The sequence below is a fragment of the Salvelinus sp. IW2-2015 genome, linkage group LG27, assembly GCF_002910315.2.
Source record: "Salvelinus sp. IW2-2015 linkage group LG27, ASM291031v2, whole genome shotgun sequence".
Taxonomy (NCBI): domain Eukaryota; kingdom Metazoa; phylum Chordata; class Actinopteri; order Salmoniformes; family Salmonidae; genus Salvelinus; species Salvelinus sp. IW2-2015.
Window position 1 is genome coordinate 13,646,031 of NC_036867.1, and position 24,850 is coordinate 13,670,880.

At 45.7% G+C, this 24,850-nt stretch overlaps 1 protein-coding gene across 1 annotated transcript in view; it reads right to left on the bottom strand.

The window, feature by feature from the left end:
- Positions 1 to 2,248: 2,248 nt before the first annotated feature.
- LOC111953336 (transcriptional activator GLI3-like) overlaps positions 2,249 to 24,850 on the bottom strand; it is a 151,443-nt gene continuing 128,841 nt past the window's right edge. Inside the window, 9 exon segments of the mRNA XM_070435400.1 lie at positions 2,249 to 6,487; positions 7,089 to 7,482; positions 9,441 to 9,725; positions 10,095 to 10,130; positions 10,133 to 10,177; positions 10,180 to 10,218; positions 10,220 to 10,264; positions 10,553 to 10,702; positions 20,211 to 20,351. Coding sequence (XP_070291501.1) covers positions 4,032 to 6,487; positions 7,089 to 7,482; positions 9,441 to 9,725; positions 10,095 to 10,130; positions 10,133 to 10,177; positions 10,180 to 10,218; positions 10,220 to 10,264; positions 10,553 to 10,702; positions 20,211 to 20,351 — 3,591 coding nt within the window. The 3' untranslated portion in view covers positions 2,249 to 4,031.

The window sequence follows — 24,850 nt, forward strand, 5'->3', positions numbered from 1 at the left end:
TATCTCTTTTGGGGAAATGTGCATATTGTTTTTGTGGATTTTAGAATATTCACCAATTGGATGGTAACCTAGTGTGTGTGTAGCAGCATTGATGTCCCACATGATGGCACCACAATCCCCATTTCACAGGTCCCAGGCCTGTGCTTAAGGAATGGACTCAACAGTCGTACTGTACTCCCCTCGAACAATAAGACCGCTCCATTTCAAGGTCGGTCATTGTGTTATTTTACAGAACAGAGCAGCCCCACTGACTCCAACGGTTTCACATATTTCCTCCTCTCTCTCTGACACGGTCCTGGCTATAGGCTCTCAGATTTAAGTGCCTCCTGTARGAGCCTTGTGTGTAGAACACAGAACAATGCCGGCCTGTGAAAGCCGCCACCTCGTTCTCCCATGTTGTATATATTCCATTGTTGCCACTGTCTTTCTCCATGTTAAAGATTTTCATGTTTGATTTGTTTCTTTTCTCATTGAGGAAAAAAATCTTGTGATTTAAGCAAAGAACTGAGATGTGAAAAGAGCACCTTCAGTGCACCACCACTTTTAGTAATAAAATATTTCCTATTCAATATTGTCTTTGCTCTTCTGTTCTCAAGTATAATACAATACAAATGTACACCAGTGTAATTTCTCTATCTATTTCCTGAATTAAGGTAGCCTAGTGGTTAGAGCATTGGGCCAGTAACCGTAAGGTTGCTGGGTCGAATCCCCGAGCTGACAAGGTAAAAGTAAAAATCTGTCTTTCTAGGCTGTCATTGTAAATAAGAATTTGTTCTTAACTGATTTGCCTAGTTAAATAAAGAATAAAACAATTAAGCAATTCTAATTATTGATGGGGTTCTGTGGATAAGGCAAATGGATAACTGGGTAGAGGGCATCCTTGTCTTCAGTGTAATTTCTAAGCAATACCTTGTTGACTTTGTACGTTTGGATGTTGACTCAGGAAGATATTGAAAACGTGACCTCGCATTGATAGGTATCCCCATCTCTCTCCATTTACCAGTGAAGTTTTGCCCTGAGAGCACCAACCTGGCCCCTGACTCCCCCTACCATTTGAGTCTGAGGCAGACTGAGGAGACATAGCTAGAGGCAGAGTCAAGAAGAGAAATGTCTTTCTAAAGGGGACTGGTCTTCAAAGCCAAAGAGCCCATCTCATGTGTCCAGTTGGGAAGATTTTTAGCTCTTCTCTTTGCTGAAATCTTCTGACGCTAGGTAGTAGGTACCCCTTTGAGAGTCCTCCATTTCCTCTCAGTGATTGCAGTGGTAAGAGCATTTAGGAAAGGGTCTAACCATCAAAGTCTCAATGTCCAGTGGAAAGGCAAAATGATGTGAATCCCAGCTTTACTTACGTCAAGGGCACCTAAAGGACTTGAAATGGATGCTGATGGGTTGGGTTGCCAATGTTAAAGGATTGGGTGAATTATGGGCATTGTGAAATGGCAGATGGTGAAGAGGTCAATCCGAGAGATTCGGGGACTGATGAGCCATTACCTTTGATCTCTGGACTGGAGCCACAGAGAATCTACGGAGGGAAAACCGTTGGTCAAAATAAAATAATCACAGAAGATTGGGGATTTTCTACCAAGACTACCCCGTGTCACTGTATTTGCACATTTGCTTATGTATACAATAAAAAGCCAATTAAGAAGATATGACAATGTTTTTGGACAAACCCAAAGGTAAATGCATTCCTTTATGCAATTCAGGGAATTTGTCATTTAAATGCAATTCTTACTCCTGATCAGAAGGGGGCAACAAAAGCACAGAATGTGCTTCTTACCCTCAATTCTTACACATTGAATTAAGTAGTTTGATACAGTCAGTGAGTTCGACCAGTGGCCTAGCAAGTTGCATTTATTTCCCTTTGGTGTGTGTACTTTATCCTCTTAGATAAGTATTTTGCGCTAGACATTAACCCAATATGTTGGCACCACATTTGATTTGAGAGTACAGAAGCTCTGAACCGGAGGTTTATACATAAATTGTTTAGTGATTTAATCCCATTTCAAGGGCAGTGAATTCTTAGTAATGTAGTAATTGTTAGTAATGTGGTTTGTCTCATGCAGAAATGGCAGTGACGTTCGCAGTCGATGAATGGTTCATTCTATCCCATTTACTTATGTGTTATGGTGGGTTGATGACCTTAGTCCAACAAACCCATGTAACCTATGAAAGATTGGCCCCTTATCCATCTGAGTGTTTTATATCGTATCCAAACCAGCACACATGCAAGACAGGAGACTTTAAATATAATTTCCTTTTTTTATTAAAACCATACAAACATTTGTGGTCAGTTATAAAATAGCAAAGTGGCTCTTCTGGCAGACGGGCAGTGCTGGGCACTACGTGCACCATTCAGAGCCAAATCTGCCTGGACTAGAAGCAGGGTCTGGGAATCCCTGCTTTAAGAGTAATTTCTTTATTGGCCCCTCGTGCCTCATCCTCATATCTGAGCTAAACCTACAGAAAGAATAATGTATTTACAGGTATAAAAACACAAAAAGGCAAGAAAATGTGAAAAAAAAAAAAACTAAAGATGCATTTTACACATCTTGACCTTTTTGATAATCATTTTTTTTAATATAAATGTTTATGTAAATTTTACAGGTCTCACAAAACACTTAACATGTGTATTTTTTTCATAATTAACAATGGAAGATTGGCAGTGATCTTTTTCTTTTCCGACAGGCAGATTTTAAGGCACATACCTCATGGCCATTCCCTCTGGTCTCCTTTGACAAGGGAATGAATTCTTACCTCTTTCAAAACAAAACACCATTGATGCACAGCTAAAAAAGACAAAAAGTACCAAAAAACACCAAAACGATTCTGTACCTCATTGCTTTGCCACTGAAGAATAAGGAAACAATTTAATATACTGTACACACTGTCATCTGAGACTGCAAGGTGATACTAACACTGTTGAAAGAGTCACTGCACTCCATAGTAGCAGGACATACGGTGCTGTACTACTTTGGAGAATAGAATATGGATTATCCACTATTTGAATGTCTAATAGACATCAGATTTCTAAAATGGTAAAATACAATGGTGGATAAAAAAGCTAACAGAAAACATACAKATGCTACCCTTTCGGTCTGTGAATCATATGCTACACTTAGAATTAATGGATCTGTTGGATCTGACAGTGAGAATCTGATTCTCACAAAGAAAATATACAAAAAAACACATTGTTATATACACCTGTGAGTACCATTACGGACATTGTAAAATCAAGCAATTGGAGTATGAATTAAAGAGCTACTTATGACGCTTGTGTGAATTCTAAGACTTTGAAGGCTGGTCCTTTTAAACGTGGGCTCAATACCATATTATTTGTAATACTCTGTCAAACACACACCATCAATTGGTAAGACTTGGTAGAAGCACTGAGAAACACTGACATTTACATATTCGCAAAAGTAACATACTAACAAAATGACGATAGCAAAGGTGTAAATATCATTTTAAAAAGCAAGTCATTATAGAAGGATAACGCCATGGGCATCCGTTGTACCATAATGGTAAATGGCACATCCAATAGGATTAGATACTTGGCACGTGCTAGTCTACGTACTTATAAAGACAGTGTTTATGTTTGACCTTGAATACAACATGCATTTATACCAACAGTGTACAGCAAAAAAAAAAAAAAAAATGCGACGATACACGCAATACTGTTTCAAAGGGACGAGACCAGAGAGGCCGTCAGAGGCCTCACTTGCTCACCATCGTAATACAAAGGGAAGGGCTTCCAAAAATAGCCTTCATTCCAGAAAAGGAATATATCTATATATACTTTTTGTCACATGTCCTGTCTCAGAAGAGAGGGGATGACACTTTTACAAAATAAATCTGATTGGCAACAAATTTGTTTTGGGGAGCACTATGTAKGTATAATAAACTCGTAATCTGTCACTTTGTCTTAAGCGTCGCCGCCTTTTCCCCTCTGTTCTTTACATGCGTCAGTATTTTCCTCTACTTCCTTTCACCAACGAGAGGGAGGGATGGAGCAAAGGAAGGAGGGAGAGTTACTGCATGATGGCTAGGAACTTGCTCTCCTCGGCGAGGGTGGTGAGCAGGGAGCTCATGTCCCCGATGGCCATGTTACTGAGGTTGGAGGGCATCATGCCCGCGGTGCTGTGGAAGGTGGCGGAGACCCGGGGCGTGTTGAGGCGGGACGAGTTCCGGGACACGCCCTGGAAGATGGAGGGGCTGATCACCCCCGACACCAGACTACGCTGGTCGTAGCCCATCCCCACGTCCTCTATCATGGCTCCGAAATCCAGCGGCAACACGTTGTCTAGCACGTTGACCGACCCGCCCGCGCGGCTGTCCACCGTGCTTGTCACCTGGTCAGCCACCGGGGAGAGGAGGGAGGCCGCGACCGAGGAGTCCCCGCCTAGCCCCACCTGCTCGTTCATGGTCTCCAGCAGACACTGCTCCTCCATTGGAGAGAAAGACGAGGTCTTGGTCCCCAGCGGGTCAAAGCACACAGCCTGGTCGCTGAAGCTCTGGTCCAGGTAGCCCTGGTCGGCAGCCTCCAGCTTCAGCCCGGACACCTGGTGGGCCAGGGAGCAGTGACTGGCTTGGTTCCTCAGACTCTGCTGCTGCTGGGTGAGGTTCTGCTGGGTAAGGTTGACATGGCTACCATTGGTGGTGCTCTGTTGGCCATTCAGGTACTGCTGTGGTCTGGCGGGGTGCCTATAGCTGCTGTTGGCCTGCTGCAGGCGGGGGGCGGGGGCCTGGGGGTGGTGGTGGAGCGCTGGGGCCTGTGAGAGGCTGGTGAGGCTGTCCACGGAGGCCCGGCTGAGGAGCAGGTTGTCTCCAATCTGCCTGGAGGTTCCATGGTTCTGGGTCTGGTACTGCTGCTGGCTGTAGCCCTGGGGCAGAGGCCCCACAGAGATCTGGGAGAAGTCAGGCCGGCCGAAAGTGTGTGTGGGGTTGTGGCCGTTCCCTCTCATCTCCATGCAGGAGTGGGTGGTCGCCTCTAGCTTCACCCCGCCATTGACTCTGCATAGGGGTTGGGGCTGGCCTGGCTGGGCACAGCGGTTCTGGAAGTCTCTGGTAGTAACTGTCTGTTGTTGCTGCTGCACCACCATGTTCCCAAACCTCCCGAATGATGAACCGGCACCCAGACCTTGGTGCTGCTCTGTGGCGGCCCATCGGCCACACCTCTGCTGGGCCTGGACCTGGGGCTGCCTCTGGGGGGACCTCTCAGCACTCCCTGAGCTCACCTCGTTCCACTGAATGGGCATGCCGTCTTTACTGGGGCCCTCTCTCTCCAGTCCCTGCTGCTGTTGGTGGTGCTGCTGGAGACTGTGGATGCACTGGTTCAGCCCTGGGCCCTGGTCCTGTAACTCCCCTCCAGGGAGATGGCCGTTGTCCCCAGCCACATGGTTCTCCAGGTGGTTGTTGTAGGAGTCTGCCTGGTCCTGTGAGCGGAGGTCCTGAGAACGGAGGTACTGCACCAGGTCGTCAGGCAGCATGTCCTCATCCCCCAGCAGCAGGGCTCCCTCCTCCTCCATAGCCAGGGCCTCCAGGGCCGCATGCTCCATGATGCTGGGGGGGCAGGGAGAGGAAAGCAGGCCCCCTCTCTGGAGATTCCCCTCTGAGCGTGTGTAGTTCTGCAGGCTGAAGCTGCGGCCCTCTGCCGTGGGGTGCTGGAGGCCTGATAGAGGGGGAAGTGGGTGGATGTTGTTGAGGCTGCTGAAGCGCTGGACCTGGGGCAGCCCGAGGAACTCCGGGTGGGTTTGCTGAGGCTGGGTCCGCACGGGGTCGCTAGCCCTCCGGTCCGGGCCGTTCCCTGGGCCCTCGCCGGGGTAGAAGCCCCTACGCCAGTAGTCTCGGTAGCCACCGTGGCCCCCGTACCTGTTGGTGGTGCTGCCGTCGCTGCAGCGGCGCGYCCTGACCAGRMGGGGCAMCGCYTYGTTGCCTCCASKMCCYTCRTGGKCKTCGCCCARCATGGCCATGCGGGTCTTCAGYCTCATGCYCTCRATGTTGGGCAGCGGRGTMGGGGGTGGGCCGCCCGTGGCAGCAGCGTACTTGGCCTTCAGGTGGTAGTGCTGCGCCGGCGTGAGGTTGAGCATACCCTTGGAGCCTCCCCCGACGCCCGCCCACCCTCCACCCACAAACACTCCACCTCCTCCCCCGCACTGGCTGGCCTCGCTGGAACGGCGCGAGGCGTCGGTGGAGATGGGGTCATAGGAGTCGGTGGAGCTAAGGTTGTGGTGGCGGCGGTGGTGACCAGGGGTGTTGGCCGCCTCGCTCTGGGACGCCTGGCTGGAGCGCCGTGACGAGAAGCACGGTGAGATGCCCGAGGAGCGCCGGCTGCTGCTCAGGTAGGCCGAGCTGGTGGCGCTGCCACTGCTGTCCCGCCGGTCACCGTGCTCGATGCCGCGGAGCAGGCTGAGCACCGTCAGCTCTGTGCTACCCAGCTCGGGACGAGGAGGAGGCTGGGGCTGGGATAACCTGCCCAGGCATGAACCTGAGGGAGGACAGGGGGAGAGAGGAAAAGAGAGAGAGAAAGAGACAGAAAGAGGGTGGAAGGGAAAAGGAGGGGCGGTGGAAGGGGAAACAGAGAAAGAGGGGGAGAAAGAGAGAGAGGGTGGAGAGGGAGAAAGATGAACACAATATAAGTGAGGAGAGATCCCTCAGACAGATGCAACCTTCTCACAAACACAGTTTGACCATGAAATTCTATTACATGCTCTAATCACTGATGTGATATATGATGTGATATGATATGGGTTTGATTCTGATTTCCAGCGGAACATTTGTTAAGCCTGTGAATTCAAGTCCGATTTGCAGGGAGGGAAATTCCAGGTAATCAAACCGCGATCTGCTGAGACATTTGGAGTTCTTTTCACAACCCAATACTAGTGTCAATGTTATTTTACATATCTATTGGCCTTTACAGTGTTCAGGGACATTTAACACTGATATTGAATGTCCATGGAGTCCAGTGTGTAAAACACACTTCTCAGCCTAAGTCTCTGTAATGAAACACTATTATTCTTTGTGTAACATAAGCATGGCCTCAGAGGACCAAGACAGGGGTGGTGGATATGAGCATGGTGGATCCTTACCCAGCACGGCAGGTCCCTTGGGTGGCGGTGTGGGGGACAGGGGGCCCACCCTGGGCATAAGGGCTCCCCCTCCTCCATTCACCTGCTTCAGCCTCTCCATCTTCATGTGCTCCATCCATCTCATGGGCCGGCCCACGTTCCTCCTCGCCTGCAGRGCCAACGTAGCCGCCGTGGCTGTCGACACCGTGGAGTCCATGATGGGGGCGTCACGGCCCCCCTCCAACTCCTCCAAACCCTCCTCCTCCTCCAGCTCCTCGTCTTCCTCTCCCGGCCCCTCGCCCAGTCCCACCACCCCTCCCCTCACAGCAAGCTGGACTCCATGGCTGGGATAGGCGCTGATGGGGGACTGGTCACTGCTGCATGTAGACTGACCGCCAGGGCTTGGCTGAGACGTCTGTGTGGGGGCACAGGGAGGATCAAGTAAAAGATGAGAAGAAGTAGAATKGATTATTACKAAGTACACGTMACACATTGAGGACACGTTCATTTTCTCAAAGGTCTGCGAAATATGATTAAAACACACGATGACACCATGTGATGCAGCTGCCRGGGACATGCTTTCCACAGGAGTAAACAACAACACAATGGCATTTCTGATTGTGATTGGTCATATTAATTCATTGAGTCTGGGCATGACCTACCACCTTCATATCTACAGACCTGGTTTGCATTTAACTGTCATTACAGCAGTAGACATGAACACAGACAAACTTTACTCTCTCCGAGCTCGGTTTGTCCATTGGTTTGTCCAATGTCTTCTGTTTTGTAAACAACGTCAAGTGAATCACGGAAGCGTGAGTAACGCCTCCCCTGTGTGTCGTCCAATGGACCGGTTTAAACTCTATAACCAACACTCCCGTGAAGGTAGTGGGATATAGACTATTTTCAGACAAGMGGGTGGGGGTGGACAAAGGCTTCTTTTCAGACTGACTAAGGCCTAATTGGGTTGTTTACTCTGATTTACCCAAAATGGAGATCAGTGAAGAGAAAAAGATTCACTTTTTGGCACGGTGCAAAACTGCAAAGCAAGACTTTCCTRTCCTGTAGTTTGAATGGTCCGGATTCCACCAAATGCATTCGGCTGCACAATAGAGCCCTCGGCAGTGTTGGGCTACTTTTAATACACATAAACAATGTTGGAAATGCACTTAGTTCTGCCCCAAGGTATTTCACTTTGGGAAAACATTACTCTCCAAAATAAGAAAACGTTTTGATGAGAATTAAGACAATTTCTCATTGCAATGTGAAGTGTGTAAAAGAGAAAAAAACGTAACGGCAGTGACCGTGGACAGTTTTGTAAAGATGTCTAACGAGCTAAAAGATGATGCCACAAGGGAGGAGGATAAAAGGTAAACAGACTCATTTTGGATGAAATGGCTACTGAAAGGATGTTAACAAGGTGAATGAGACACGAGGGTTTTTACAAATGCAATATGGCAACATGAAGGGACACCTATCTCACCTGATTACCCACTGTCCATAGAGAAAGAGAGAGAGAGAGAGAAAGGGAAGAGCAAAGCACGGCGCATTGGACAAAAGAAAACATTTGTTATAGTGTTATTCGTAAGAGGTTAGATCACACGTAAAAACCCATGTGCTGTACACGTCCCTGGCTGACGTCTCAGTAATCATGTTCGGTTTAAGTGAGCATCATGGTATAGTACATGGTTAGAGTTAAAGTGAATATATACTGAGTATACCAAACATTAGGAACACCATTTAGTTGCACCCCCCCCCCCCCCTTTTTTTGCCCTCAGAACAGCCTCAATTCGTCAGGGCATTTGGTATTTGGTATTTTATTAGGATCCCCATTAGCTGTTGTAAAAGCAGGAGCTACTCTTCCTGGATTCTACAAGGTGTCGAAAGCGTTCCACAGGGATGCTGGCCCATGTTGACTCCAATGCTTCCCACATTTGTGTCAAGTTGGCTGGATGTCATTTGACACAAACCAGTGCGCCTGGCATCTACTACTTCTTGCCCATRCACCCTCTGAATGGCACACAGACACAATCCATGTCTCAATTGTGTAAAGGCTTAAAAATCTTTCTTTAACCTCTCTCCTCCCCTTTATCTACACTGATCGAAGTGGATTTAACAACATTAAAGGATCATAGCTTTCACTTGAGCAGGTGTTCTTAATGTTTTGTCCACTCAGTAGAGCATTGTTAGAAACTATTAAGGTGACATTTCAGATAGATGGGCTGCTATCCCCATAGAAATATAATTACTAGAACGGGCAATCCCCATCCAATTTACCATTCCGTGATGGGTGAACCAYCAGCAGTAATTATATTTCTTGGGTTATCCCATCATTCAGTGTATGTTACTGTGTGCCCTCAGAGAGGGGCTCACCATAGGCTTCTCCGTCTTGATGGACTTGACCTGCAGACATTCGTCCTGTTTCGAGGTAGCGTGGTTGTACTCCCTTTGGTCTGCGTACCCCCCTAGTTGCCCCGGCGACCGGCCCTGTCCGTTGCCCCCCTCTCGGGACTGCGGCGGGGGACGTGGGAAGGCGTCACTGCGCTGCTTCTTGGTCACGTGCGCCTCTGGCCCGTGCACGGTCTTTACGTGCTTGCGTAGGGAGCTGGGGTCCGTGTAGCGTTTGGTGCAGCCAGGGATCTTACACACGTAGGGTTTCTGGAACATAGAGATACATTATATTGCATTATATTATTAGTATAGAATATTATGTTAGTATACTGTTCTATTTAATTCTATGTTCTGGAAGGAGAGAGGAGAACAGATGGGGCCAGTGACAGGATGCTTCTGTTTCTAAAGGCCTCCAGCAATGAACCGTACACACATATACAGTCAGTGGCGTACGGAGATGACTTGTTGCTGAGCTGTGTGTGTGTGTGTGTGTGTGTGTGTGTGTGTGTGTGTGTGTGTGTGTGTGTGTGTGTTGTGTGTGTGTGTGTGTGTGTGTGTGTGTGTGTGTGTGTTGTGTGTGTGTGTGTGTGTGTGTGTGTGTGTGTGGTGTGTGTGTGTGTGTTGTGGTGTGTGCACCTCGTTGGAGTGTGTGCGGTTCTGGTGCTTGGCTCTGAGTCGGAGGCGTTGGAGAAGGCCTTGTTGCAGGCCCTCGTGTTCACCAGACGTACGGCTTCTCTCCAGTGTGGGAGCGCAAATGGGTTCTTCAGGTTCTCCAGGCGAGAGTAGGCCTTGGGACATCCCTCAAACTGCGAAGAAGAAGAAGAATGAGAAAAGAGAGCGAGGGGGAGTCGGAACCCACACACTCATCAAACACAGCTCTAATGCTTCATCCTGCCCAGACCAGTTAACCTCAACAATATATACTGTATATAACTGACGAAGGTAGAAGTGTGACAGATTGTTTATTAAATGTAAGGATGCACCATCCTCACATACCCACAACCATCTAACAACWGCTAACTCTTTATGTATTCCCATATCTAAGCCCATGATGTAAAATAAACATTGTGAGAGTGTTGTGGGAGCGTCCTCACGGTGCATCTGTGTGGTTTCTCCCCGGTGTGTCTCCTCATGTGGACCACCAGCATGTACTGGGCCTTAAAGGGCTTCTGTTCCCGAGAACATTCATCCCAGTGACACACAAACTCCTTCTTCTCCCCGTGGATGTGGTCGTTGTTGATGTGCTGAGAGAGGAAACAAGCCGAGGTCAATCACAAGTAAATCTGGATTCAATGTGATTTGTTATGATTCAATATATTCATCCTGATTCAATTGATTCGTTATGACTCAATGTGATTTAATAATTCATTATGGATCAAGACCGGTAGGAGTCAACAGTATTTTGTCTGTAGAAAAGCTGCTTTAACCAGGCGTGTAGTGACTGGCGAGCACCACAAGGGGGCCAAGGGACCCAGAATAGGTGCAGTGTTACCAGAGTATGTGAGCGGAGCGGAGCTGGAGCAGAGCATGGAGCATGGAGCAGAGCGTGCCTAATTTGACTGGAGCAGAGCATGGAGCAGAGCAGTGCATGGAGCAGAGCGTGCCTAATTTGACTGGAGCATCGGCCTTCTCGCCTTGTCCAATTTCGCTCCAGTAGCACTCACGTCTACTTGTGTGTTGTTATAGCCCCTTGCTTTAGCTACTGTCATGGAGTTCGCTAAATCTTTTCAGAAAACAAAACGGATAAAAAACARAGGTGCAAAATCAAGGTGACTTTCAAAGATGAGGACCAAGAGCAAGAGAGGGTCATTGTGGAATCTGAAAAGACAGGAATCCCAAAAGCATGATGGTGTACTTACTATGTGCACATGCTAAAATAAAGGAATGAGGTGGGTAGATAACTAAGTGTGTCATCGTAGCAAAGTATTTATAAACTAAAATTCACATCTCTTAAAAGTGTCCTTCATTTATGTTATATTATCTATACAATAGGCCATAATTGATTTTGGCCCAATAGGCCTGGCATATTCKAATTTTCAAGGAGCTTTCCATTTTGATTGGGTTATTTTGCCTAAAAACCTTTCGGCCTACATATATATATATATATTTTTTAACTCTGAATCCCTGTCCAGCCTGGCAAGAGTGGCCAAAAGGGTGTTTAGCATCCTCAGTGGCTCTGCAAGTGAGGAGAGGATATCCTCCACTGCTGGCCTGCTCTCCAGGCACCATCGCATGATCCTGAAGCCACAGACTGGCCAAACTCGTGTTTCTAAAAATGAATTCAAAGACACGGTAGACTGCCTAATAAGGCATTTTTTGTTTAATTTGTAATTAATTCTAAGTAAGTCACAGCCTATGATGGACAATTTATAGACTGTGATGAATTAATACAACAAAATGTTTTTTTAAATGCTTAGTGCTTAATGTCCCTGAATCGCTACAAGCCTAGTGTATTGCACTTGAAAATGCGTCACAATGTATTTCTTTGTAGGCTATAGCCTTGAAATAATTGAAATAATATAGCCCAAATAATTSATTTCTGTTCTTCTTAGTCTCCCTGTCTGGCTCCTGACCTATTTAGAGTGTTTATATGCTGGTTAATATGACATGTAGCCTATTTGAAATGATGAGCGCTTCTTACATTCACCTTTTCATGTTTATTAAAATACTTTTCATTCAAATCATATGGTTTTGTTTCAATACTTCAAAACCAAACGTTGGTTAGATTGTGATTTTAATGAATGGAGCACATTTGAAGCGGCAGTTTAAGCGCAGCAGTTGGAAAGGACTTCGAGCGCCGGAGCGCTCAGGAGTCCACGAGCGATGAGCGGGATATACGACTGCTCAACTCACATCCTCTGAGTGTTACAGAGAAAGAAGCAGTAGGAAGCAAATAACGGCAGTTGGAGAAAGGGAACTCTTTCTGTTGCACACATTATGTATGTATGCKCATGACAGAGCGGGGAAACCACGTATTTAATGGGTAAGGAACATTCAAAATAAGGACCAAATCCCACAGTTGACAGAGACTTAATATTTACTTTGTGCCAAGTCCAGTAAATCCCTACTGAAGTTCCTTCCTCATCATATATTTTCTTAGCTTTTTTTCCGTGTTATCATCCATCATTGTTTCCCCAATCATTTTCTCTCTCTCTCTCTAACTTTCTATCTCCTCCCATTGTTTCATATTCTCRCTCTCCATTCCTTTTTCTTCCGTTCAAATTTGTACTCTGAGGAATAAAGGGGAGACTCGTGAGTCTCAGTGTCCGATCTGAACAGGCTTTTCAAATAAAACCCTGTCACTTCCCATCACATGGGGGCTCCTGCCCCTCCGTGACAAGTGCTGACAGTTGTGCTGCCGTGGCAACTTCCAATCTGAGGTTTGGGGGGGGGGAGAAAATCTAAAGTTCACTCAAAGTGTCTCAAATGCCAGAGCTTTACATCTCCAGCAAAGCATTATATCTCGTGAGCACGACACAGCCCTGGTTTCTGTCTCTCTCTCACCTCCTCTCTCCCTCTCTCACCTCCTCTCTCTCTCGCCTCCTCTCTCCCTCCCTCCCACCCTCTCTCTCTGTCTCTCTCTCTCTGTCTTACACACTGACCAGTAAAAAGGGGTAAGTGGACGGTTAAAGGGGGATAAGAGAGTAAAGACAAAGAGAAGAAGAAAAAAAAGGCACACAGACATGGAATCCTCCGGGGATGAAGTCAACATCTGGCCCTCTCACAAAGACAACAGTGTAGTGTGGTGGCCTCTGAAGGGCCTTTCCGAGAGCAATTTAAACCAAGGGAGACAGACACAATATCCTGACCAAAAGGAACCTGTCTTATTACATTCCTGAGCAGAGACGGGGAGAGAGGCCTCTGCCTTAGGGGGATGGGAAAGAAACAGGGGGATAAATAGAGACTTGACTTTGAGAGGTCTTAAACGTCTGGGAGAAACAAGTCATTGTTAGAGTATCTTTGTGTTTTCTTGTAACACATTTGAGCAACCAAACAACGGGAGGGGAACAGCAGAAGACAAGAATAAGAGAAAGAAGGGGGAGTCAGTCGAGTGAGTGTTAGAGGTAAAGAGGTGCAGAGGGAGGGGAGTTCATCCTCCCATTCCACTTTATGACACAAAGGCAGCCTGTGTCTGTAGTGTCCTGCCTCTTCAACTACTGTACTGCTGAAGAACCCACATACTTATAAAGACACTTCCAAGAAGTCAGGGCAGTGTGTGTGTGTGTGTGTGTGTGTGTGTGTGTGTGTGTGTGTGTGTGTGTGTGTGTGTGTGTGTGTGTGTGTGTGTGTGTGTGTGTGTGTGTGTGTGTGTGTGTGTGCGTGTGCGTGTGCGTGTGCGTGTGCGTGTGAGGATGAACTGCTAGAGTGACACTGTGCACCTCCAGGCATAACAGTCCCCAGACAAAGGTAGCATTGTCCCCAGCCAGCAGCCCCTCCCCCTGTCCAGTCTGTGACCCAACACTCAAGCCTGTGGGGTCCTGACCAGGGCACCGTCACAGACCTTTGTTCCCATCAAAGGAAGGGACGTACCCCTAAACAGACAGAACCCTATGAAGTCGGACCTTACTTCAAGAGAAAGGCCCCCATGGACCCTCGAGACTCAGAACAATTGCACTTAACTAACCCCTTTTGTAGTGGGAGCCAGGGGTGTCCTACACAGCCAATATGAGGACAGAACAAGTGCGCTAAAACTGCCATCTCTTCACCAGCCACGTGCACTTTCCTGCCCTGTTCTGCTCTCAGAGTCCAACTACATCAATACGTTACACAATGCAATCGTTAAGTTSCGGCTCCAATTGACTTTATGTATCAACAAGGGTCCTCCATTCATTTCAACCTGACACGTTTACATTTTTGGAGTGACAAAAAAATTATAATCACAGAGAGAAAACGATTGGGGGGGGGGGGGTGGAGATTGAGAGCCGTGGACATTCGTTTCCCTTAGATTGATCTTTCCTCCTGTCACAAAACCGCTCCTCGCTCCTTCCCTCCCTTTCCCCTCCGTCTCTGTGAGGGAATCCCTGTGGCAAGCGATCAGTCTGCGTCGCGCGCCGTTCCATATCCCCTAGCTGAGAGCAATGGGAGGGATGGGAGCACCTCAGTGTGGTTGCGCTGTTGGCACTCGCTCCCCTGTTCCCCCTCGACCCCCCCCCAACCCCTCCCGCCAGCCTGTACAAATGACCAGGGGCCGTTGACGGTTGTGATGCATGGGGCCCGGCGCTGACAGAGAGGGGCCCGGGCCGCAGACGACCCTAATGGTCATGATCTAATGGCAATTTGTATTGAATCAATAATCTCAATGCTGAGCGGATGGACAGACAGGACGTGTTGGACCCTGCGTAATGGACAAACTGGTGCTGATAGCTGCGGTGGCGGCAGCACACAAGCGGGTTATTCATCTTCACCCTGGCAGGTTATCGGCCACTGAGATGGATTCAGGAGTAAGAGGGGCAGAGGGAGACACAGGCGCGGGCTGGGATGAGCACAGAGTGCACACACACATGCGCACGTACCCAATGCACGCACACACACACACACACACACACAGTACACATACGCTTACAGGTAGAGAGTGACGTATCAATGTTAGTGTATAACACACTGATATAACACATTGATATACAAACACACACACACACAATTTGATATGCATAATTTGCATAGGACAGGTACAAAATATACTCAAAGGAAATTGTATTATTTATTATTTTCACTCACTCCAGATAATTTCATGGATTTACACCCACAGAGCAAATTGGCTAGCGTTACCTAGTGTTGATTTTTCAGTGTAACAGAACAATTAACACTGTAAGTGTTAAATTAACCCTCATTGGTGTAAAATAACCCCAGTGTTGGTGTTAATAACAGCGTTGAACCAAAAACATGCCCACCATTATCATATTTCCCAGCATGCTCTATTCTATGTTGATTTTTAGAACTGTTTGTTTCAATATCTATGCTTTGTACATTGATTGGTTAATTCATATTTTGCTACTCAAAAATAAATMACATACCTTTTCTAAACTAATATGTTATTTGGATTTATTGCACCCGTTACTGAAATGGTTGTTCCAATTGCTTTAGGTAGTCTTATATCATAGCCGTCCCAACCCTGGGAGTCATTCTGAATGCAGGCTGTAGCTACAAATGACAAATTACAAAGGTTGGCTATCCCCTCTCTGGCTSATTTCCAATATTGATGGGGAAACGAGGCTTCCTGAAGCATTGAGGCTTTCCAGCCAATGTTGTCGYAAATAAGTTCATTACTCAGAGCTTCCTTATCTGTTCACAATTAGTGACATCTGCTGGTCAGCAATAAATAGCAACGTGTGATTATCAGATTTCTTTTTTCCTTCACTGATTTTATCAAAACACCATGGCGCAGCGGTAAGTCGTTGGCTTTAATAGCCTACAATCAGTTGGATTAGCAGGTTCACATCTTACTTCATGCTTCCCTTTTTTGCCTTCAAGTTGACTATTTTTCAAAAACGGAATCTATGGCACTATATTTAGGATGCTTAAGACAGAAGCTTATACTATACTAAATAAAACAAATGATTTGGACAACAGTGCAGAAAAGTGTGGTTTCACATAAAATAATTTTTGAAATAGTGTGACTTCAACGGGATTCGACCTRATATCTGTCCCTGAATGTTCCGTAGTTCCCTATGCTACATGCTAAGGTACCGGTCAGGTGGAACAACGCGTACAAAATCCTAACTATATTTATAAGTATGGTATCCAGTAGAYGTRGGTGTTTGAAAGCAGCTTAATCGAAGAAAGCACCGGAACCACATCGAAATCAGTGGGATCTRGCATTTTGGAAAAAGCACTTGATCAAACAAAGCTTCGGACGTCATTGATGACGCACTTCTGATAAAGTGATACGCGCATCGGCACACTGCTTCGAAGTTAGCCGCTTAGCGKTTTCGACGCATGCCTCAGAGCTCCAGTATCAAACGTAACATCACTAGATTCCAATAGGATTTACAGGTCACTTTGCAAGCCAGTGTAATGTGACTTGCAGGCCTGCTGTCGCCTGTAAACCATGCYTTTTAGGCCACTGTATTAGGGTAAATCTAGGCCCTCAAAATAAGGCCTTATAAAATACATATTGTATTGTGTTAAAGAATTACATTTTAATGTTAACATACGCGCTTAGGATCTTGGTGAATTCCAAAGGACTGAAAATGGATGAATGCAACAAACATGTCTCTGTCACTAAGAAATGCAGTAATAGGTGGTATCTCTACAATTCACTTGAAAGGCAAGGCACCATGGGAAATATGCAAATAAGGCATTATACTAAGGACAGTGCTAATTTAACACTGTTCCAATGTCTATACGGGTCCACACTTTCAGTGTTAAACTTAACACTCTGTGTTGATTTAACCCTGGAGAATTTGCTGTGCATGTATTATAGCRACACATGCATACACATAAACACACCAGATACACAGAATCCCATCAATACTTAGCCACTTTCCTCCATTTTCCCCAACCACTTCAAAATCCGTCTACAGTGCATCCTTATCAAACCCTTTCTGGGACATACATTAGAATGCATGCGTGCATGAAAATAGGGCCTGTTTACAAGGCAATTTCACTAAGCTGTGGGACCCGCAACACCGTTTAGCTTTATCAAACASAGCCTAATAAATCATATGCTCTTTTGTGATGTCAATTGCTGAAGTGCTTTGTGCAAAGAAAGAAAAAATTGGGAAAAAGAGGCAAGGGAGGGAGGGATATGGAGGGAAGGAGGGAGGGAGAGAGTGAGGGAGTAGAGGAGGGGGGGGGGGTTAGAACTGGCATGTGTAATTCAGCACAGCCTTTTCATCTTGGAGTAAGATACTCCAGACAGATAAGGTGCCTAATCCTTCTCCTGATCAAAAAAGAATCTGCATTTTACCAATTAAAGGGCTGCGCCAGCAGGCGGAGAGGGGGCCGCATTCTGACTGAGCCCAACTTTATCTCCCCTCAACACCGGGGAGGCACGCAGGCTGCAACCACCGCCTTATAGCATGGTTGTATACGGGGGGAGCTAATGCTAACATCATGCCATCTCCATCTAAGAACAAGGACATTACAACGCCACCTAGGGAGATGACCCAGAATAGCACAGTATCAAGGTGGGGGGGGGGGGAGTAGAAGTTTACCGCTACTTTCAACATGCAGGTACACACACACCCTAGCTCAGGGTCACCCCATTTGAGACCCTTTCTGACCCCCCCACCCGCCCACTTAGACTCTGCAACATCTCTCCAAAGCCACCCCAGTTCAAAACCCCCCAAACATCTCAGATAGAGACGTTAAAGAATCCAGCACCAACCGCTTATCTTTAAAAGTGCTCCCTCGGAGGGTACAGAGGAAAAGGAGAGAAAACGAGKGGGAGAGTGATGCTAAAAAAGGTATTGGAGTTTGAGGAGGGTGAAGTGGGGAAGGGAGGTTGATGTTGAGAGGCAGAGTTGAAATAAGTGATAGAGAGGGAGAAAGAAATTAAATAAATACAGCAACTGAAAATTGACACCCGCCTCGCTTTTGCTGACTGGGTATGCCAGATAAGTGAGCTAAATTGCGTAGATGCGATGTTTATCTTATCGGCGGCACCGAGAGRGCTTAAACGCGGATGATAAAGGAACGGGCACAGCGTGTCCTGGCACGAGTGCATTTGTAGAGTGTTAAAAATGTGCATCAGGAGCGCGACAGGAGCCGCTTTTGAACAAGGTGGAAAGCAATGAGGGTGGTGTACGGCAGATTTGAATTCCAATTCATCTTCATCTACGTTACCGTCACTTTTTTAACACTTCAAATAGTCGTTTTGAAGTGTACAACTTACCTCACTTGTTTCAAATAGCCGTTTAATTGAGAGTTTTTACCTCACTAATGTCAGACTATTGACAAAGAACAATCGATAGAAAACCATCAAACAATTCCAAATGTATCAGAACTGAAAACTATGTTGTTAACTTTACCTCACACTACCAACCAAAGCCAGGCTGGAAGCATATTCTATCATTTTTTCCCATAACCATTCTATAAGACAAGCTTAAATAAAGGGGGAAGGGATATCCCATTGTTTGGCTGTATGGAACACCCCCCCCCCCCCCAGCGTTAGAGGAGAGACACTGTGGTCCAAATACTATACTTATCCTATTACTGAAGGGGTTGGGGGTGAGGAGGGGGAGGGTTGGAGATAAGAGGGTTTTCTCCCCCGCTCGCTGAATTTGAGGGGAGGGGTTCGCTAGGCAAATAGTTTCATTAGCATGTCCCGGCTAACCCTATCTGCATGGGCATATAAAATGAGAAATAAAATACAATGACGGAGAGAAAAAAACTATTCTGAGTGAACTTGCAAGGGGAAAAGACAATGAGGACAAGACAATGAGGACGTGTTGATTATTTCCTGACATGGAGCAATATCTCTTCTCAGATGCACAGCAGTGAAACCTACGTGAGGTTAGGGTAGTTAGTGTGTGGAGAGTGGACATTGTTAGGGTAAAACAGATGTTCACCTGGTGGGACTAAAAGGAGAGTGAACAAGCTCTTACCCAGTATGATGCACCCCCCTCACCCCGGCCCAAATCGCCCTGCCCCCCGGAAACAGGGGCAAGAACTTGTCAAGATCCTCAACCTTTGAGCAGAGCCCTTCAAACGCGGGAGGCAGCCCATTCCGCGCTGAGGATATCAATTATAGATAGGGGTTACTGCTGCGGCTGCGGATTGCAATGTCAGACGCCGGGATAGACAGCCGTGGAGAGCTGGGGATCTATCTATCAGATGTGTGCTGATGGGGGTGGTTGGTTGTGTGTGTGTGTGTGTGTGTGTGTGTGTGTGTGTGTGTGTGTGTGTGTGTGTGTGTGTGTGTGTGTGTGTGTGTGTGTGTGTGTGTGTGTGTGTGTGTGTGTGTGTGTGTGTGTGTGCGCTTGAAGATACATGTAGTTAAAAGGGACACCACGGTGGCTTCCTTCTCACCATCAGCCCCTCAGCTCCAGCTCTCATGTATCAAACACTGAGAGTGAAGTCAAATCTCCCCTCTCAGTGGGCCTAGTGGTAAGTAGCACACAGCCGGTCACAGGGGAGACCAGACCAACACCAACGGCATCAGCAATATCATTAATAGTTGGGTTAAGAATAGGCCCTCAGGCTCTACAGGATGAGAGTCATCCCTCTCCTGGGCAGTGTGAGGAGCTGTATGACAGATGGGGGGAGTATATTACAGTCAATACYGTACAGACTTGTAGACAGTACAGAACAGTGGAGGCTCACGGCCTGGTTGTGCAGGATTTAGTCTAGTCAGTGCCGGCCAAATCAGTTAGTGTCGTAGCACAACAGAGACGTGCTCGGCAGCCTTTGAGCCCATTAACCATCGTCCCCGAAACCAATCTGGAATCCGGCAAGGGCATTACTCAACGCCTGTAGGCTGCAGAACACTCTGCACTGAACACTGAACATGGTGACATACAGGCGGAAGCTGCTGGACCAGAGTGTGGCGAGGGTGTTATGACTGGGGACAGAAGTCCAGGAGAACTATAGGACCAGTTGACTTGGAGGAGGGGGCTCCTAAAATGGACTTCTACACCCGGTGTCCTACTTACTGCTCTATTATTTGCACAGTATCTGCATTCTAAATGTGTCATAACGTTTTGAACTTGAAATTGACAGAGGTAGTATCGCAAAACCAGACGCCGTAGTCTCCTATTGATTCTGCCTCCTGGAATTGAAGGCTTCAATACTGAATGACCAGGTACTCACATGTACTAGCTGCTCCTGGGTGTCAAACTCCCGGTGGCAGCTCTCCCAGTGGCAGTTGGTCTCGTACACCACCTCTGGCTCCTGCTTGCTGTCGTCCTTGTCCCCTTCCTCCTTCACAAGAGTCATCCCATCAGGATGGTCCTACAGTACAGAAACACAACAGAGTTACAAAAGAGGACCCAAAACGGACTGTTTTACAGTAGTGACCCAACACTGACCGTGTTACAAAGACCCAACACTGACAGTATTACAGTAGTGACCCAACACTGACCGTGTTACAATAACCAAACACTGACAGTGTTACAGCGAGGACAGATTTCCTCACTCGCGTCACTTCTTGTTGAACGTGGAACYAGGGAGAGCTCTGTTTGTTGTTTTGGAAAGTATGTTGTTTTGGAAAGTTTTAAAATTCCAAAGGCACTCGCACATCTGAGCTATCTTTTTTGCAGGTGCACGGTAACAGTTGAATAAAATGAGGAAAAAAATGTTTTTAAAGTTTATTGAAAAAGTTTGGTTCCTAGCTAGCTACCGCGACAAGGTTGGCATCAGTTGCTGGGACCGCRACTATCTGTCCAGTGATCCTGCTGACGAGGGCCAGGTCTAGCCTAGCTGCTAGCTAGCTGCCTATCAAGCTAGTGGGGTTTTCTTGAGGTTTAGAACGCAGCCCGTGATGCGTTTAGCCATTGTGGCTGGGAACGGGGATTGTCCCGGCCTTGTGGCTGTCTAGATCCCTGATGTTTGTTGTTTGTTGTTTTCAATCTTCCCTGTGACCCGCCCTGTCTGGAACTGCGAGGAGTAACGGCGTAACCTATGTTGCTACTATGACAAAGACCAAACCCGGCGGGAGTACCGTTGAGGACAGTGGTGTCTCTCTATCACAGGTGAAGGATCTTTTKAACTAACAAAAAGAGTTCTACAAACAGTTGTTACAACAACAATAAAATAGCTGTTGTGTGTTGTGTCTAAATTCTGGTGGAGTCAACTAATAAAATAATGGATGACCTGACCAGAGAGGTCCAGGACCTGAACAAAGTCCTCCCAGGGTCAGCTTGATGAGTTTAAACAGGAGAACGGCAAGGTGAAAGTCATCTGTAAGTCATTAAGAGAGGACATCCGTTCTGTATGGGAATCCGTGTTCACAAAGACGGAGAAATCACATTATCTCAAGGGACAATCAAGGCGGAACAACATTGTTGTGGATGGAAATGCAGAATCTCCACATGACACCACGGGATGATATAGGTGGAACGCGGCCACAGGACTGGAAAACCCACCACCGGACCAGATAACAGGTCCATTCCGATAGTGGTCAAGTTCCTGAGGTTCAAGGACAAGGTAGCTGTTCTGGAAAGAGKCAAGAACTTGAGAGGAATGTACATCTTCCTCAACGAGGACAATCCTGAAGCTGTGTGCCAGAAGAGGAAATAACTTATCCCAGCCATGAACGCTGCCAGAGACAGGCTCATTGTCCACCCTCCCTCCCAAAAGCCTGGAAGGGATGAGAGTGCCAAGCCTATGGGTTTGTAGCTTCAACCCAACAGCACACACACACACACACGTACAAACACCAACTGATTAATSGACTACTGAATGTATATACTTTTCTCTTGCTTGGTTTGCTCTTTTCCATATTATGTCTATCTCTGATAAGATACCCAGTAAAGGGCTGAAAATAGCCCATATTATATGTAGCCTAGAAATAAGGTTCATGAAATCAATAACTTGGTAACATCAGATAACATTCATATATTAGCCATTTCTGATACTCACTTAGATCATTTATTTGAAGATACAGCAGTAGCAATACAAGGATATACCATCTATAGAAMAATGCTTATGGTGGAGGAGTTGCTGTATATATTCAGAGCCATATCCCTGTAATGCTTAGAGAAGATCTTATGCCAAGTGTTATTGAAGTGTTGTGATTGCAGGTTCACCTTGCACATCTAAAGCTTTTTATTTTGTGGTGTTGCTATAGGCCATCAAGTGCTAACAGTCAGTGTCTAAATAATATGTGTGAAATGCTTGATAGTGTATGCGATGTAAACAGAGAGATCTAATTTCTTGAGGACCTGAATATTGACTGGTTTCATCAAGCTATCCGCTTAAGAGGAAGCTTCTCACTGTAGCCAGTGCCTGTAATCTGGTTCAGATTATTAATCAACCTACCAGTGTGTCTACAAACACAGGAACAAGATCATCCACATGTATTGATCACATTTTTACTAATACTGTAGAACTTTGTTCTAAACCTGTATCCGTACCCATTGGTTGCAGTGATSACTATATAGTGGCTTTGTCCAGGAAAGCCAAAGTTCCAAAAACAGGGCCTAAAATAGTGTATAAGAGATTATGCAAAATATTTTGCTGTGACTCTTKTGTGGATGATGTCACAAATATTTGTTGATTGGTTGTGATTAACAAAGAGCATCCAGACTCTGTACTTGCATCCAGACTCTGTACTACTGTACTTTATTAAATTACTTCTTCCAATTATTGATAAACATGCAGCTGTTAAGAAACTGACTGTTAGAACTGTTAAGGCTCCATGGATTGATATTAAAAACTGTATGGTTGAAAGAGATTGGGGAAAAGGAGTGGCTAATAAATCTGGCTGCARATCTGACTGACTGACGTACTGCAAATTGAGAAATGATGTGACTAAACTCAACAAAAAGAAGGAGAAACMTTATTATGAAGCCAAGATCAATGATATAAAGAATGATAGAGAAAAACTTTGGAGTACTTTAAATGAAATTATGGGCAGAAAGGCTCATTCAAATCCATCTTTCATCGAATCATTCATCACAAAACCATTTGATGTCAATTATTTTAATGATTACTTCAATGGCAAAGTGGGAAGACTTAGACAGGAAACAACGAACAGTGAGCCATCATACTCATGCATAAAAAACAAATAATGAAGAAATAGCATTGTACGTTTGAATTTTGTAAAGTACGTTTGGGAGAGGTGAGGAAATTATTGAAATCAATCAATAATGACAAACCTGGCATTGACAACTTAGATGGAAAGCAACTAAGGATGTTAGCTGACTCTATAGCCACTCCTATCTGTTATATATTTAATCTGAGTCTAGAGGAAAGTCTTTGTACTCAGACCTGGAGGGAAGCCAGTCATTCCAATACCCAAGAGTGGTAAAGCGTCCTTTACTGGTTCTAATTTTCTAGCTCTTAGAAAACAGTTTCGGAAAATGATGTTTGACCAAATACAATGCTATTTCTCTGTAAACAAATTAACAACTTGACTTTCAGACTTTTTTTTAGAGAAGGGCACTCAACATGTACTGCACTGACACAAATGACTGATGATTGGTTGAAAGAAATTGATAATAAGAAGATTGTTGGAGCTGCACTGTTAGATTTCAGTGCAGCCTTTGATATTATTGACCATAACCTGTTATTGAGAGAACGTATGTGTTATGGCTTTTCAACTTCTGCCATATTGAGGATTCAGAGCTATCTATCTAATAGAACTCAGAGGGTTTTCTTTAATAGAAGCCTCTCTAATGTCAAATATGTAAAGRGTGGTGTACCGCAGGGCAGCTCTCTAGGCCCTCTGCTCTTTTCTATTTTTACCTATGACTTGCCATCTGCATTAAACACAGCATGTGTGTCCATGTATGATGATGATTCAACCATATATGCATCAGCAACCACAGCTGATGAAGTCACTGAACGAAAAATAGTTGCAGTCAGCTTTGGAATAGATAGTCAGAAATAAACTGGTCCTGAACATCTCTAAAACTAAGAGCATGTATTTGGTACAAATCATTCCCTAAATTCTAGACCTCAGCTGAATCTGGTAATGAATGGTGTGGATTAAATCGTTGTAAAGATGGGCAGAAGTCCATCCGTAATAAAGAGATGCTCTGCTTTTTTGACACCACAGTCCACAAAGCAAGTCCTGCAGGCTCTAGTTTTATCTTATCTTGATTATTGTCCAGTCAAATGGTCAAGTGCTGCAAAGAAAGACCTAGTTAAGATGCAGCTGGCTCAGAACAGAGCGMCACATCTTGCTCTTCATTGTAATCAGAGGGCTGATATTAATGCTATGCATGCCAGTCTATCTTGGCTGAGATTTGAGGAAAGACTGACTGAATCACTTCTTTGTATGTGTTGGAAATTCCAAATTGTTTTGCATAGTAAACTGTTTTGCATAGTAAACTTACACACAGCKCTGACACACACATTTACCCCACCAGACATGCCACCAGGGGTCTTTTCTCAGTCCCCAGGTACAGAACAAATTCATGGAAAGGTACAGTATTATACAGAGCCATGGGTGCATGGAACTCCCTTCCATCGTATATAGCGCAAGTGAACAGCAAACCTGGTTTCAAAAAAACAAATAAAGTGTGTGACCCACTTGTTGTGTGTATGTACTGACATGTATGTGTAACTGATAGATGTACACACACTACATGTTCATGTTTTTAAATGTATGTAAATTGTCAAATCTTTTGTCTGTAATGTATTTTTCGTTACGTGTCGGACCCCAGTAAGACTAGCTGTCGCCTTTGGCGTCGGCTAATGGGGATCCTAATAAATCTAAATCAAAAGACACGTCACTGACAGGCAACGTATTCATTTTTTAACCTGCCACCTCACTTTTGTCAGGT